The sequence below is a fragment of the Diabrotica virgifera genome, chromosome 6, assembly GCF_917563875.1.
Source record: "Diabrotica virgifera virgifera chromosome 6, PGI_DIABVI_V3a".
NCBI lineage: Eukaryota > Metazoa > Arthropoda > Insecta > Coleoptera > Chrysomelidae > Diabrotica > Diabrotica virgifera.
This window is the reverse complement of record NC_065448.1, coordinates 214,085,598-214,102,704: the sequence shown is the minus strand read 5'-3', so window position 1 is coordinate 214,102,704 and position 17,107 is coordinate 214,085,598. Positions and strand designations below refer to the sequence as shown.

The window sequence follows — 17,107 nt, the reverse complement described above, 5'->3', positions numbered from 1 at the left end:
TGTTCATTGTCAGATATTGTCCTTGTGTGTATTCTCGTTCTGTCCATTCCATATATTTAGTCTTTTCTTCGTTTATGTATATCCCTTTCTTTCTTCCTATCGCCTCTACTCTTTTAGGATTTCTTTTAATTCTTGTTTACTTCTGGCTATCAGTACTGTCATCAGCAAATGCCAAGCATTGGTGTTTTCGTTGATATACAAGTCCTGTCCTGTTAATTTCGGCTTCTCTGATGACCATTTCAAGAAGGATACTGAACAACAATGATGACAGTGGGTCTCCTTGTCGTTCCCCTTCACCGACCCTAAACTTATATGTTTCCTTTCCATTTATTTTAACCCTGTTCTCTGTTTCTCTGAGTGTAACTTTTAAAATCTTTATTAATTTTTCACTAATTCCAATTTCACATAGTGCTTTGTATATTTCTTTCCGTTTAACTCTGTCAAAAGCTTGTTTAAAGTCAATGAATAGGGCCATTGTAGATTTCCCGTATTCGTAGCTTTCCGCTTGTATCTCACGCAGCAGGAAAATTTTATCCACCGTGCTGTGTCCTCTTCTGAATCCACATTGATATTCTCCTATGTCATTATCTATCTTTTGTGTTATCTTGTCTTTTATATGTACGGCAAGTATTTTATATGCAACGTTTAGTAGGGCTATTCCCCTGTAATTTTGGCATTAACTTTTGTCGCTTCTTTTGTGAATTGGACACATGTGGCTTCAGTCCACTCTTTTGGTATGTGCTCTTGTTCCCAAATTTCTTTTATCAGCTTTTCCAAATGCTTAATTAGTACTGGTCCTCCATATTTAAACATTTCAGCTGTTACTTCATCCTTACCTGGGCTCTTGTTTTTCTTTAGTTTCTCTATTATTTATTTTATTTCGTTTTCATTAGACGGTCTTTCCTGTATTTCTTCTTGATCAATATTTTCATTCGGTTCTTCTTCTTCTGCATATTCTGTTGTGGGAATTTCATTTAGAAGCTCTTCGAAGTATTCTCTCCATCTGTTCAGTATTTCTTCGTCGCTTACTAAATTCCTAAATCTACCCCTAATTTGACAAATTAAGCAAATTGTAGAATCCAAAATTAAAATTTATGAAGATTCCATTTCTGTTCAAAATTTCGATTCGTTTTCAGTTCTAGGTCAACATCATCTTCATACAGGTCACAAAATTGATTTTGAACCCTCTAGAACCACAGCTCCTATCCATTTATTTTTCTTGATGTGCCTATCCGTGACGAATGTTAGCGATCATCATTTGCAGCAGCGCGGTAAAGCTGTACAGTTGTGTTGAACCAGGTTCTGAAATTCTTTAACCTGGATGTTCTTCTTCTTCTTCCTGGACCTCGCTTTCCAAGTATTTTTCCTTGCAGGATGGCTTCTAGAAGGGCATATTATCTGGATTAATTTCGCATAATGTATGGTAACTTTCGAGATTTGATGGTGGTCAGTACCTGTCGGTTTTTCTTTATTCTTCTGAGGACCTCATCATTTGTGACTGGCTCAGTCCACGGTATTTTAAGTATTCTCCGATATAGCATTTTCATTTTTATAAACCAAGAATTATCCGTGAGAAGCAACAGAGATTAAAAAACAACCGAATTGTCTTAATGAAAGAGATGTTGGTTGCCTTAGACATGGAGACAAATTTATGCTTTTAACCTCCTGAACAAGATTTTTAAATGTACCGAAACCATAAAGGCTTCTAAAGGCGCGTCCAAACCAAATTTGCGGTTCGCGAACAGTTCGCCAGCTGTTCGCGAACTATTGTGAGCTGCTCGCTAACTGTTCCCGAACAAGACGTCTACACCAAAAATTAGAGTGGTTCGCGAACAGTTCTATAGAACAGTACGCTGCGGTTCGCATTGGTTGCATTGCTTTGCTGTCCTCACCCATTTTAAAACAAGACTGTTATATGGACACTATATTTTTTTTGTATTCTGCGTTTCTGGAGTCCCATAAATTGAAATGTTTACGGTATTCCTCTATTAATGTAATAATTTCGTCTTCGGACCATTCCATTTTCGATAAACAGTAATTAACAATGACTTAATTAACTATATTATTTATTATACTACTTACCATTAATTAACTATTTACTATTAATTAACTATAGTAGTAAACAACAATAAAAAAGCAGCAAGCCACGTTGAAATATTTTAACCTCAAACTAAAGTAAATACGAACATAACCCCTTTTTCGTTTAAGCGAACTTCAATACGTCCAGACCGTTTTGTTTACTAACTGGTTGTTCGCGAACAAACCCTTTGATGTTACCGCTATCCAAGCGAACTTCGAGCGAACAACGAACTATTCGCGAACCCATTACGAACTGTCGTCCACACAGCTGTTCGCGAACAGCTCGCTAACGGTTCGCGAACAGCTCGCTAACTGTTCGTGAACAGCTCGCGAACTTGGTTTGTACGCGGCTTAACGTTCCATGTGTCTATCTTACCGGTGGATTTTGCTATTTTGATTCATTAAAAGTAATGTTGCTATCAAAGAGTACCAAAGAGTACCATCAACATCAAAATTATATTCTAGTGTCAAGGAATACAATATATTCGTTAATATTTTCCAGGATTGTATTTAAAATTTACGTTTATTACTCATTGTGTTCTCACATTACCCAATTGGCACAGCCAAACCTGAATAGAAGTATTAAAAAAGAAGATAAAGCTTGTAACAGTGATTATTAATTTTTAAATAAAACCTCCATAAACTTCTATTTTACGATCTTATTCAGTTTATGGCTACTAATAAAAATCTCGCTGTTTAACTTTAGTGTTAAAAGACTTTATGCAAACAATAAATCAATTGCAAACAAAAGATCATTACCTTCCTCTCTTTGTTTAACTGTGGTGGTGTATCCGACAGTTTATACCAGTAATTACTTGGCTTAAGCACATTATTTCAAATGCTAAAAGTATTGTATAGTATAGTTTATATCTTATAAAAATGAATATTTGACCAAAATGAATAAACATTTTCAATTTCGTTGCAATACGAAACCACAGCCGTATTCTATTTTAGTTCAAGTAGGGAGTGCTGCAAGCACCCCTACCGGTTTCGAGTTATTATATTAGTCTCTTGTCAGGAGGTGCATAATATGCAGCTCTCTTTGACTGAACCAGAATACTCCCCGGCGTCCAGTCTCGGATTGCAGCCAACGAAATGACAGGGATGCCCTAGCGACATCTGCTAGAAAAAAGTCTAAGTGTTATTCTAATAGCACATAAAATAAAATTTGAAATATTATTTTACATACCACCAGATTAAAACTATTGGGACCATTTATGAACCCAAGTAAAGAAGTAAAGAATTTATAGATCATAATAAGTGAAGAATTTATAGATCATAAAGAGAGTCAGTAAGACTAATAATGACATGCATCAGAGAAACAAGATCCGATACAGCTACAACACAAAGATTACTGGAAACGGCAGAGATAAGAGTACTGAGAAGAATTACAGGAAATACGCTGAGAGATCGAAAGGGGAGTGAAGACATTAAAAGAAAATGTATACATTGATGAGTGACAACCTGCCATAGAGGATCAATCCACCAATGAACAAGCAGAATTGCTTATAAAGAGAAAGAAGAAGAATATATATGTATATGTTTATACAAAAATCTACACTCAAAAAAATTTATTTCGTAATATTGATTAACGGTGATTATTGAATAGTATTTCGTTGTAACAAAAATTTAATTTTTTGGTTCAACGAACTTTTAGACATTGATCAATGTATTTGGTTATTGTCACAATGATTGCACAATAATTGGGAAAATAACTAGAGTACATTAATCAATAACACTAAATTTGTTCAGCCAATAAGTTAGTTTCGTATATTTAATAAATAATTGTAATTCTGGCAGCAAAACACTGTACATTAAACACTTTCACAATGTACAGATTTCATTAAAACAAAGTAAAAATGTTGTTGATATAGAGTAATATTTGATTATTCCATAGATGTAAACTGATTGTTATGACAACGAATGCATTAATCAATCTACTACTGCGTTTAATAACCACAATCAATGCGTTCATGGTAACAATAAACGCAGTTATTGAAACAATAAATGTTTTGCTTGACCATTTGTAATGTAACGGCTTTTCCTTATCGTGATACCCCTAGCGTCTCTGTGTTACCATTGTTTAAAAAAGAATTCTTTGTTAAACAATGCTGTTACCTCTGCCGAAGTGCCGAATAATTTCATTTCGTTTCCAAGTGTAGTCCGTACTGGAAGAAGGTTTTCGTGTGTCTATTATCGTATTCATCTTTTTTTGAATCCTGAGAAAACTAATTGGTATTTTTGAAAAATTTAAACGCATAATAAAATATTACAGTATTATCGAGGGTCTGAAGTCCCTGAGAACTTCTATAATGATTATTTTAATAAGTCACAGGGGTGAAAAAGAGAAAATTTAGTATGATATTTAATTTCAAATAAACCATTCAAACGAAAGTTTTTGTTTATTCTAAGGGACTTTCAGCCCTCGGGAATAATACAATCATTTATTCTGCGTTTACATTTGCGTTTAAAAAGAATTCGATCGAAATTTTTCAACTGCACTCTCAAAAAGGATTAAAGTGTTATAAATTTTTGGAATCACTATTTGAAACGCTTTTAAATGAGCTGTCACATGATGTACTTTCCCATTTAAAAAAATCAAAGTTGTGCCTGTCACCTGAAGAGAAGAGGGATCGCGTAAAGTTCGAAACATTGATGTTATAATATACTTTGATTATTTTAAAAATCGACTTGTCCCAGCGTTTTGCTTATGTGCTAAAAATAAATAAGTTAATAAGGGGGGTATTCCAGCGCACTGTATAAGTGAAATCATATGAGAAATCACACAGTGTAAGGGTTTAGGACAAATAAACGCAGGTTTAGGACAAAAAGGGGGATTTGAAAAATTATTATTAATCAATTAATATCATACATTGAGCTAATGGATTCAGTAATTATTAATATAAAATACGTTCATAGTAGGAATGAACGAAACTGATTGCAGGAATGAGTAGAATTGCTTGTAAGAATAACCGTATTTATTGTGGGAATGAACGGATATATTGTAAGAATAAACGGAAATAATAATTGTAGAAATAAACCAAATTGATTGAATGCATGAAGCAGTATTCGTTAGGAGAAATGACACTGTTATTGACACAACGAATAGTCTTCGTCGGTCAATTAACGACGTTGTTGTTTCAATGAATAGTGTTCGTTGACTCAGTGAACAGTGTTCGTAATATCAATAAAGTGATATTATGGTATACATAATGAAAGTATTATATATTAATAAATGGATGTTCCTCCATTCAATAAACGTTATACATTGGATCAACTAACGAAAATAATGGATTGATGAACATCGATTTGTTGTTCCAATAAAACCAAGAATTGGACAAATTTTAAGTATTGATTTTGTTGTCTGAATTAACATTTTTTAACATTAACATTAATATTACGTACCTTTTTCGTTGAGTGTATTACTGGGTTCAGTTTTTAACCTACGCATATTTTTTTGATTGACACTAATAGAGCTAGCCATTCTGTAGTTTACATTAATAGTTATAATAAATACTGTTCTAGGTTTAAAAAGAACTTTTGGTCAAATTTACGACTAGACAATTGCATCGCTACACGTAGTATCAGTAGTACCAGCTCCCTACAAAGTAAAATTCCCATAAAAATAAAAACCTTACCGCTAACAACTCTTCAAAGGTTAGATTTAAAGAAAAGACTTGCGCTTAAATGCGACAACAGCTGTCCCAACTTTTTAACCGAGAGGACCCGCAGTAGCATATCAGCAATTACCACAAAAAGTTCTCCCAAATGTAATACACTTTGTAAAAACAGTTTAATGTGTATTCCTACTAAAGAGGTAAGTTAATTGCAGGTTATCTTCTTATTGATGTGCTGCCGTCCTCAAATAAAACGAGGTATGTGCAGCCAACTTAAAACCGCGAAATCGGCTCTCAAAGTTTTTTCTCAGGACTTTCTATTTTGTTTTGACAACCTTTTAACGTAAAACATGTTCTAATGATAGTTGAACATTGTTTAAAATTATATTCTTAAAAAAATCATGTTTTTATCAAAGGTGTAAATAAAAAGTCATATATATACCGCGTTTTAATTGATCAGCGGACATATTACTGGATCAGACATATTAATAATACCGTATCTGCATTTTATTTACAAAAAGGATTTTTTACAAGCAAGAATAGTTACCAAAAAGGAAAAAAAAACTTATAATTGTTTATTATATACGCAAAATACCTACATGTCATAAATGTTCAAAATACGAGGTCGCAACACGAGTCTCGATAAAAACGCGTTAAATGTGTTGTGCTCAATTAAAACGCGGCAAGTACATGATACTCGCTAGCACATACCGCTTTTTAGTTGAGTACTCTGTAGATACCGCATTTTAATTAAGCAACTATTTATTTTGGTAGTAAATAAAATGATACGGCTTTGAGACTTTGCAGAAGCATAAATAAGGTCACAAGGAAACCACATATAGCAAAGATTCAATTTTTTTGTAGATACCGCGTTTTAATTGAGGACGGCAGTGTGCCTATCCGTGACGAATGTTGGCGATCATCATGGCAATCATTATCTTATCTGCAGCGGAAAAGCTGCACACATGTGTTGAACGAGGTTCTGAGGTTCTTCAGACAGGATGTTATTCTTCCTGGACCCCACTTTAATTTTTTTTCCTTACAGGATGGCTCGTAGGAGCCATATATGGATTCATTTCGCATTATGTGTCCGAAATATTGTAACTTTCGAGATTTTTTTTTATTATTTTTTTTAATGGCATGGACTTTATGTCATTTAGCCAGTCACAGCATGAGATACTTAGTGTCAGGTGTGTGTGTGTTGAGTAAGTGTCTTGTTACTTTGCAAAGTCGACGTCATTGTCTTTGCAAAGAGACGCTAATTGTATCCGAACGTCTGCGGTCCCTCCGGTGAGTACTGATCCCATTTTCCCATATTTCCAGATTTAATGGTGGTCAGTACCTCTCGGTTCTTCTCAGTTATTCTTCATTCTTCTGAGGACCTTATTTGTGACTTGGTCAGTCCACGGGATTTTAAGTGTTCTCCGATATATGCCTCTCAAATAGTTCCAATTTTCTGCACATATCTTCGTTCAAGATCCACGATTCAACACCATAAGAAAGGACAAAAAAGACACAGCATCGCAGCATTCTTACTTTTATACCAAGAGAGAGGTTAAACACTTGAAGAAGGCCTCCATCCGGTTGAAGGTGGATCTAGCCTTTCCGATGGGCGCTCTTTTCTCTTAATTGTTAGTCCATTCTTCATTTATTCTGGTGCCAAGATAGATGTAGTGCTTCACTCCTCCTTCTACAATGGTTTCGTTAACGCAGAGTTGACCTTCGGTTATGTTCTGCTTGCTTATGATCATAAGGTTTGTCTTCTTGACGTTTATATTGAGTCCATTTGGTTGACTGTAATAATACGTGATTTTGTTCATAAGGACATGTAGGTGTTCTAGGTTGTCCGCAATTACTATCGTGTCACCTGCATATCTGATGTTGTTTAGCCGGTACCCATTTCGTAGAATACTTTTGTCAGTTTCGTGCAAAGCTTCGATAAATATTCTTTCATAGTAGAGGTTGAAGATTAGAGGAGACAAAATACAGTCTTGCCTCACTCCACGCATGATATTCACATATTCGGTGTGGTCACCTTCAACTCTGAGATTTGCTGCCAGATTCCAGTAAAGGTTTCTAATTATTTACATATCTTATTTGTTTAAGATTAGCATCATCTTGGCATAATGTACTCCATCAAACGCTTTGTCGTAATCAAGCAGATATGCATAGGTAAACATCGCAATTGACATCTCTGCATTTCTGGAATAAGACTTATATTGAGAACAAAGCCTCCCTCGTACCAATAGCATTTATGAACCCAAACAAGTCAATTTATAACATGAGGAAAAATAAATATAGCTCTATATTTTTAAAAATTTTCTGCTGTATAAATCTTTCATTGTAAACATCGTAAACAAATGAGACTTTAATGGATAATATGGCATAGTGAAATCAGGGCCGCTGCTAAAATATTCGCTGCCCGTGTGCAACTTAATATTTGCCTCCCCTCTTCCAACACTTTAGTCGTTTCAACATAGGTAGGGGAGTGGGGGGCTAGTTGTATCAATTTTTATAAAATCAAATATATCCTGACAGCGATTTTCCCAATTATCACTAATTAAACACTAAACGCTAGTTTAGTCTTTCTCCACTTTACGTGTATGTTTTTTTGGGCACTCTGTATAAATAATTATGTTAATGTTTATATTAGTGAGTAGAGCATTGAATAACCTTTCGAATGAGATATCACACAACCCCTATTGACATTTAAAAAATCATCGATTACGTCATCACGCCCAGGTGGATGACGTCACTAGTAGGATATATATGTAAAAAAATTATAATTTAAAGATAAAAATCGACCTGTTTCGGGATTTATCTCCAGAGTTGCCCATTCTCGAGAAAATGAATTTATTCCAACTCAAACGTCCGCACTTTATATTGCAAACAAAATCGTTTATCAAAAGCGTGTCTAAAACCATCAAATTCTCAACTGAGACTGAACTATAACCCATCTATAACTATAACCATACATAGGCATAAAGGAACAATATTATAACAGAGGAACCATCCTGTAATAAAAAATATTTTTTTAAACCATCGAGTAATAAAAAACTTTACAAATACTTATATAAATTCGCGGATATATAAATTCGCCCTATTGTCGTATCGTACTCGCTTACATAACAAATAATAAATGTTCAGAATTTGAAAAAATCGTTAATGGACCACGTAGATAAAAAATATCTTAAAGTCCGAAAGCGCCACTTACTTTGAATTAAAAAGCATTCCCTGAACTACTTTATGACTACAGTTGCAAAAGGAAGTTCATATAATAAATAACTGGTATTTTTGTTTATATTGTTAGGAATATTAGAGTTTATAGAATTATCTGAATCATTACTATTTAATTTTTCGTATATATTTTCGTTTTAAAAAAAGTGTTATCATCAGTGTCCTGCTTTTGGCCGCCCCTATAATCGGCCGCCCGTGTGCGATGCACACTTTGCACAAATAGCAGCGGGGGCCCTGAGTGAAATGGTCAACATAAGGTGTAATAGGAAGTTTTGGTTACTTGGAAATCACCCTCAAACAATTCTTTTTCTCCTATTACTACCATAGCCTCATTGGAAACCTAACACTGCAATGTTATATCATCATTTTTGACGTTTACAACACTTCGTGATTCTTTGCCGCATTTACTATTTTCTTCTATTGGTTTCGATCCTGTGGTACTATTTCCCATGGTTTCACTTCCATCTTCTCCAGGTATTCTTTGACTGCATCTTTCCATCTTTTTCTAGGCCGTCCTGTCGGTCATCTACCGTCTAGTCTTTCCGAAAACACATTGCTAATCAGTCTGTCGTCATCACTCCGTAGCAAGTGGCCTATCCATCTTAGTCTATTGGCTTTTATGTATCTCACGATGTTTCCCTGCCCGAAGAGAGTCTCTAATTCATTGTTGTTTTGCTCCTCCATTCATTTGTGACACTGTTCCTGCAAGGACCATATATAACTCGCTGGATTTTGTGTTCCCATACTAAGAGTTAATTGATTTCTCTCTTTCTCATTGTCCATGCTTCACTACTTCACTTCTGGTCGTATTATGGTTTTGTACATTTAGATTTTGGCACGTCTTGAGAGAATCTTTGACCACATTAGATGTTTAACGGCAAAGAAAGATGTATTCCCCGCCAATATTCGTATTTCAACCTCCTGTTATCCTGTGTTGTCACTGGTAATTGTGTTCCTAGGTATTCGAATTCTTTGACCACCTCAAAATTAAGATCGTTTATGGTAATATTTTGTCTTATTCGCTGTCTTTCCTTTCTTGACACGACCATGTATTTAGTTTTTTCGTCGCTTATTTTCAGGCCTACATTTAGTGTTGCTTCTTCAAAGTTCGAAACTACATCCTTAACTTCCAGTGTTGTCTGTTCTACTGCATCTACGTGATCTTCAAATGCGAGAACAATCTTTGTTCCTCTGGCAGTTATGTCTGGTTGGACTCTGGTATAGATTTTTCCCATCGCATATTCTATTGCTATGTTATATACTATATACTATAAACTAAACTCATAAAGTGCTAAACTTAGTACGCATACACGTCCACATAATTAGGCTTTATTTTTTGTTACTACTCTAATTTAAACACTATTACATGTCTGAATTAGGATCCGTATCAACTGCTGATGGACACACGACAAGTTAGCAAACTACGAGCAGAAATTATAAGTTTGCAGACAAAATTCCAAAAAGAACAATTAGAGCTCTCAAGAAAAATTGATATTATTAATAAGGAAAAGAAAGAGCTAGTACGGCAATTGACAATGATTCAAAAGGAAAATAGGGTAGCCAAGCAACAAATAGAAGAACTTGTACAAGAAAAGGTTTGTATACTTTAATATTAATTTTATAATATTAATTTTATAATATAAAACAACTAAACAAGTCATTTTAGAATTACTTCTACTAAAGATTTCCGGATAACATTTTTCTTCTCAACCATGCTCTACAGCTGTTTCTTTCCAATTGCCTTTGCTTGCCAATCTCAATCTTATAGATCTCCTCTTTTCATTCATTTGTCTAATTAATCTCTCAAGGTCTTCATTTCTTTCTTATTCGTGTGGGTTTCTATTCTTCAGACATGTCCGTACCAAGCTAGTCTACTTTCCTTTACAGATCTAGAATAGTTTATGGTAGGGGAGCAAAGTATGCTAAATGTGCAGTCACACGAGCGTTATGGGGACCTATTGGGTTGTGAAGAGTAGGTCCTAAAACCAAAAAAAGTTAGTAAAGTTTTCTATTTTAGTGGGCACTTGCCATTTTTTAATTTAATTTTCCATTTCCAACAATCGTTTTTTCCGATTATAACGCCATCTATCTATAATTCGAAAAAATGTCTCGAATAAAAGTTACTTATTTTTACGTAAGGAATCCAAATCTTCAATAAAATATGGGGTATCCCATTTAAGATTTTAAAGTAACCCCCCACCCCACATCCGTGGGGGGTCGTGTTTGATGCCATTGGATAGATTTTTCAAAAATATTGAATAAGTGTATTTTTCAGTTTTTCGATCTGATGTTCATTTCGCGAAATATCGGGGGAATCGTATTTAAAATATAAAATTTACCCCCCACCCCTCTCCGTGGGAAGTCTTGTTTGGTATCATTCGATAGATTTTTGAAAAATATTGAGCACGATTTTTTTAGTTTTTCGATCGGTCATTCATTTCGTGAAATATTCGCTTTTTTCTTGTGAAATTTTTTGGCTCACCCATTTCCTTACGGCCCGCACAAATCGTCAGACTGTTAAAATATACACTGTTTTGCATTTACTTAAATTACATTATATTAATCTGACGATTTCGAGTTTTTCTAAGGATAGATTTTTTTTTCGCCCCCGCCCATTAACGAACTCCCCTGCATTAAGAGCCAATATATATGGTAGAGGTACATTTTCAGGGTACAAGGTTTCTCCCCAAGTAATAACCTGACGCGCTCGAGTAACTGCAAAAATCCCCGCTTGGGCTCCCCTAGCATTAATATTGTAATTTATATTTATAATACTATCTATTAGCATCTATTAGTATGATACAAATGATCTGAAATATGGCATAACCCAGACATAATATAAAGTGAAAGTTATCCTCTAACACCAAATTGTTCTATATGGTCCACATAATGTTCAGAAAAAAGTCACACCATTTTGAGCGTCAGGTTTGAGGGGGAGAGGGAAGAGAAATCGGTAAATTCGTAGTTTTTTACGTTTTTCGTCAATATTTCTAAAACTAGGCGATTTAGCTTGAACAACCTTATATACGAAAATGTTCTACATTAAATTTGAAATAAAAAAGGCCCTATGCATAATCCTTCTAAAATGAAGGGTTCCAAAGTTAAGGAGGTAGTATAATTGGTCCAAAAATATGCCTAACCCAGATATCCAAAGTAAAAGTTTTCTTCCAACACCAAATTGTTCTATATGATCCACATATTGTTCAGTAAAAAGTTACACCATTTTGATGGTCTGGTGGTTTGGGGGGGGGATGAGGGAGAAATCGGTATTTTAGTAGTTTTTTTTTTTCGTTTTTCGTCAATATTTCTAAAACTATGCTTTAGCGTAAAAAATGTTCTATACAAAAATGTTTTACATAAAATTTGAAACAAAAACGGTCCTATACATAATTGTTATAAAATCAACGGTTCCAGAGTTACGGAGGGTGAAAGTGGAGGTTTTCAATACTTTTTATATTTTTTGGGCAATTGATGATGATTTTGGGTGGTGAGGTTGACGTTTCTTCAAGGGCTTATCACTAACATACCATCGGCCACTGAAATAGCAATTTTTTTTTACAAAACACAATCCTGTTAAAGAAAAATTTCTTCCATCAATAATAATATTATAAATTGCCCAAAACATATAAAAAGTATCGAAAACCTCCACTTTTCACCCTCCCTAACTCTGGAACCGTTGATTTTAAACAATTATGAATAGGACCTTTTTTTGTTTTAAATTTTATGTAGAACATTTTTGTATAGAACGTTGTTTACGCGAAAGCATAGTTTCAGAAATATTGACGAAAAACGTAAAAAAACTACTAATTTACCGACTTCTTCCCCATCTCCCCCCAAACCGGACGCTCAAAATGGTGTAACTTTTTACTGAAAAATATGTGGACCATATAGACCAATTTGGTGTTGGAGGAAAACTTTTACTTTGGATGTTTAGGTTAGGCCTTTTTTGGACCAATTAACCTCCGTAACTTTGTAACCATCCATTTTAGAAGGATTATGCATATAGGGCATTTTTTATTTCAAATTTAATGTAGAACATTTTTGTATAGAATGTTGTTCATGCTAAACCGCATAGTTTTAGAAATATTCACGAAAAACATAAAAAAACTACGAATTTACTGATTTCTCTCCCCCCTCCCCCCCAAACCCGACGCTCAAAATGGTGTGACTTTTTTCTGAACATTATGTGGACCATATAGAACAATTTGGTGTTGGAGGATAACTTTCACTTTGGATGTCTGAGTTTGGGCCTAGTTAAACCATATTCTGATTTTTATTTCTATCACTTTTCTTTCTAATATATGAATGTAAAATATTCTTGTATCACTGTCAAATAAGGTTTTTTGGATATTTGTTTTGATTATTTTATAAACTTACTTTGACTCCAGTAAGATGTCGTTCCATCGTTTTCGTAGTCTTCCCACTGGTCGTCTTCCTATTGGAGAACCGTCTCTCGCTGTCTTTACGACTCTATTAGTTCATTCGACTTATGTGATCTTTCCATTCTACTCTTTTGTTTCTTACCCAGTTATTTATTTTCTCCACCTTCTATCTCAGTCGTATACTAAACCAAGTGTCTTCATCTCTGCTGTTTCTAGCATTCTTCTTGTTCTGTCTATCAGGTAGTGTTTCTGCCGTGTATGTCATTATTGGTCTGTTTTGTAAATTCTGCCTTTCATTTCTTTCTCGATGTTTCTTCTTCTTCTTTATGTGCCGTCTTCTACCGAAGGTTGGCGACCATCAAACGATAAGTTTCTCTGTTTTGTTTCTTTCGATGTTTCTATTTCTCCATATTGTGTCATTCATGCATCCCGCACATTTGTTTGATTTATTTACTTGTGTCTTCCACTTCCGTTTTGAGCTTTTCCTAGCTAGGTAGTATGTTGCTTAGATATTTAAATTCAATCACTTGCTCTATTATCTGACCCTACAGCTCTAATTTACATCTTATTAGATTTGCTGTTATAAACCATGCATTTTGTCTCTTTTTGGAGAAATTAACATGTTAAATTTTCTGGCGGTTATATTAAATTAGTGCAGCATACGTCGTTTACTCTATAATTAAATTTATCTGATGTAAAAATTTTACTTTCACAATTTAAACTTACAAATAACAGCCATTCTTGCAATTTTATAATTTCACATTTTTATTCTTTTCGTTGTCTTATTTTTGAAAGACTTTTACACTTTAATTAGTAGATATTAGACAAAATACAATGGCCAAATATAATGAATGTTTTATATTTTTCTGGGACAAAGTAATTTAAAGATTTATCTCTTTTTGTCTTTCCTCTTGTGATGATTAATGAGGAAATCATTTAAATAGATATATAATTATTATTCTACACACAAGTCCCAGATAGTTAGTTTCTAGTAGTTATTGTTATTTTTCAAGGAAAAAAGTTGTAGAGGAAGTATGACAAATTGTGTGATTTATAGAATTTGAGACAAAACTTTAAATATAAAATTCGGAATTGTTCTGAAGCTATTTTCAATTTGTATTTTGAGAACGATTTCCGAAGTGGAAATATTCTTCTTCTTCTTTTACTTCTTGGAGATCTTTCGATCTGTTTAATTCTGAAGCTGCCTCTGGTTAATTTCCTGGGAGGTAGATTGTCAGTTATCCCTCCATCTTTTAGGTGGTTCATGCGTCTTGAACCTGGCGGGTTGTTTTCTAGGGCAACTTTTGGGAGTCTATTCTCATCCATTCGTCTTACATGGTTTTTGTTGTAATTCAATATCTTCAATTTTGCATTGCTCTCTAATGTTTGTATTTCTCACCCTGTCTGTTCTTGATTTCCCCACTATTGTTCTTAGGGTTTTCATTTCGGCAACCCTTAGCATCTGTTTCGTCTTGTTAGTGTCTTCGCGCACAAGGGGTGATCAGTCATGATCAGTCGTATGCAAGTCTTGTAGATTCTAATTTTAGATACTATTTGTGCGCATATACGGATTTGACCAGACTATCTCCCGCAGACATCCTGACAATGCAGCTACTTTGTTGATCTGACTCCTCAAGTCCTTTACTGGGCCGTGTGTGCTTGATATAATATATATGCTCAGATATCTGAATTGCATCACCTATTCTATGGAGTTGTTCTCAACCAGTAACTTACACCTGAGCCGATTTTTTGCTATTGTCATACATTTAGTTTTATTAGTAGAAATATTTATATTTAGTTGGCGGCTTATTTGAAAGAACTGATCTAAAGAGTCTCTGACGATCATCTTCTGATTCGGCAATAATTGCTGCATGATCTGCGTAACACACCATACTTTTGTTGCCCATTCTATATCCGAGTTTAAGAGATATCACTTTGTTTATAATTTTGCGCATGAGTAGGTTAAATAAGAAGGGGCTTAAACTATCGCCTTGTCTAATTCCTCCCGGTGTTGGAATATTTTCAGTGAATTGGTCTTCTGCTCTAACTTTGGTAACGTTGTTGCTATTTAGGTTATGGGCTATCTTTGTAATGCTGGTCGGTGTTTTATTTTCTATTAATATATTTAGAATGTCTCCCAGGCGAACCCTGTCAAACGCATTCGTCAGATCAATGAAGCAAATATATGCTGGAATGCCGAACTCTATAGCGTTTTCTTTTTTATTTGTTTTATTATAAATACTGCGTCTGTTATAGACTGCCCCTTTGTAAAACCTTGTTGTTCTTCAGCTTTAGTGCTTTGCCTTTCCAATTTGTCCTTAAGAATACCTGTGAACAGTTTCATCCTATTTAAGAGGGTTATTCATCTGTAGTTTTGTGGTCAAGTTTTCTGTCGTTTTTTAAATATGGGGATTGTGATGCTCTTATGCCATTCCTCTGGTGTTTCTGATTCGTTTAAGATTTTGTTAAATAGTTGCGATAGTTTACTTGCTAGTTCAAGGCCTCCATATTTTAAAAATTCATTGGGTATACCATCCGTACCAGGTGATTTTCTGTTTTTAAGCTTCTTGATCTTTGCTTCTACCTCTTCGTCATTGATTGTAGCACTTATATCTCTTTCGTATTCGTTTCGTTTCGTATTCAGCGTTTCTTCAGCATCATATAGCTCTTTAAAATGCTGTTGCTGAAGTGGAAATCAAAACGTTCAAATAAACTTATTTTAAACTAAAATTTCGGTTAATGCCCAGTAGAAATAGTAAATAATTGTATTGATTTTGGCATTATTCCGAATTTTTGACAACTCCCAGGATGTTTTTTTTTATTAACGTAGGATAGCTTGGTTTTTTAGTGTTCTGTTTTTATTTACTCTGTAGGTTTTCGTATTACAGATATTCTTTTATTATAGAGTATGCTATTTAAAAAACTGGAATCAGCCACCAAGGACATTAAGTCAAATGCCAGATCTAAAAAGGCAGCACTGACAAAACTGGAGGAAATGTCTGTAAGCTATGAAAATCTGAAACAGGAACTGGAACAAGTAACTCGAGACAAGGCTATCCTAGAAAATAAATTGAAAGTTTTACAAGGAGAATACGAGAAGTTGCAAGAACGTATCATCCTTCCTAACGAGCTTCAGTTTTGTGAGGACTATCATGTCAATATGCCAGAAAGGGACACGAATAATGGTAATACTCAAAGTCTAGAAATGAAGGATACATTTACCAAGATTGATGTGCAGCAAAATAATGAAAGGGTAAGAAGTTAATACAATTGTTAATTAATTAGTTAATATTATTTATCTTCAAATCTTCATAAATTGGGTGTTCTTTTCATCCTTTTAAAAGTTGAGGGCATCAAGTTAAAATAGTTGAAATTTGGGAGCCTTTCATTTCAGTTCAAGTAGCTAAATGTGTTTCTGATGAGAGGTGAATAATATGGTCCTTTTCATGAGCATTTTTCAGTGCGTCACAAATGATATAAAAAAAGGTAAGTCCGTGATAATACACATTTATAACATTTATTCTAACATGACATTTTAGTTAAATCTAACAGTTGTCACATTTTATTTGCAATTTGGCATAAAAACAAATCAATTGTGTTTATTGCATTTATAAAATGGTATTTTCTTTGATTTGTATAGTCTTATAAATTGTACAGATTATATTCGTAGATATATTATATAATTCGTAAATTTTTTTCGATTATAGCGCCATCTATCGACAACTAGAATAAATCTTATAAATTTCTGTAATCAACGACGTGCCTTTTTTCTGTCATATAAAATGTAAGGCG

The 17,107-nt window shown here is 34.2% G+C and overlaps 1 protein-coding gene across 2 annotated transcripts in view; it reads left to right on the top strand.

Annotated features, from left to right (window-relative positions):
- Positions 1-17,107, top strand: part of LOC126887200 (uncharacterized) — a 109,795-nt gene that overhangs the window by 80,429 nt on the left and 12,259 nt on the right. For both annotated transcript variants that reach the window (XM_050654597.1, XM_050654596.1), the window contains exons 3-5: positions 5,605-5,896; positions 10,313-10,528; positions 16,221-16,568. In XM_050654597.1, the coding sequence (XP_050510554.1) occupies positions 5,605-5,896; positions 10,313-10,528; positions 16,221-16,568 (856 nt within the window). The remainder of the gene's footprint in view (positions 1-5,604; positions 5,897-10,312; positions 10,529-16,220; positions 16,569-17,107) is intronic.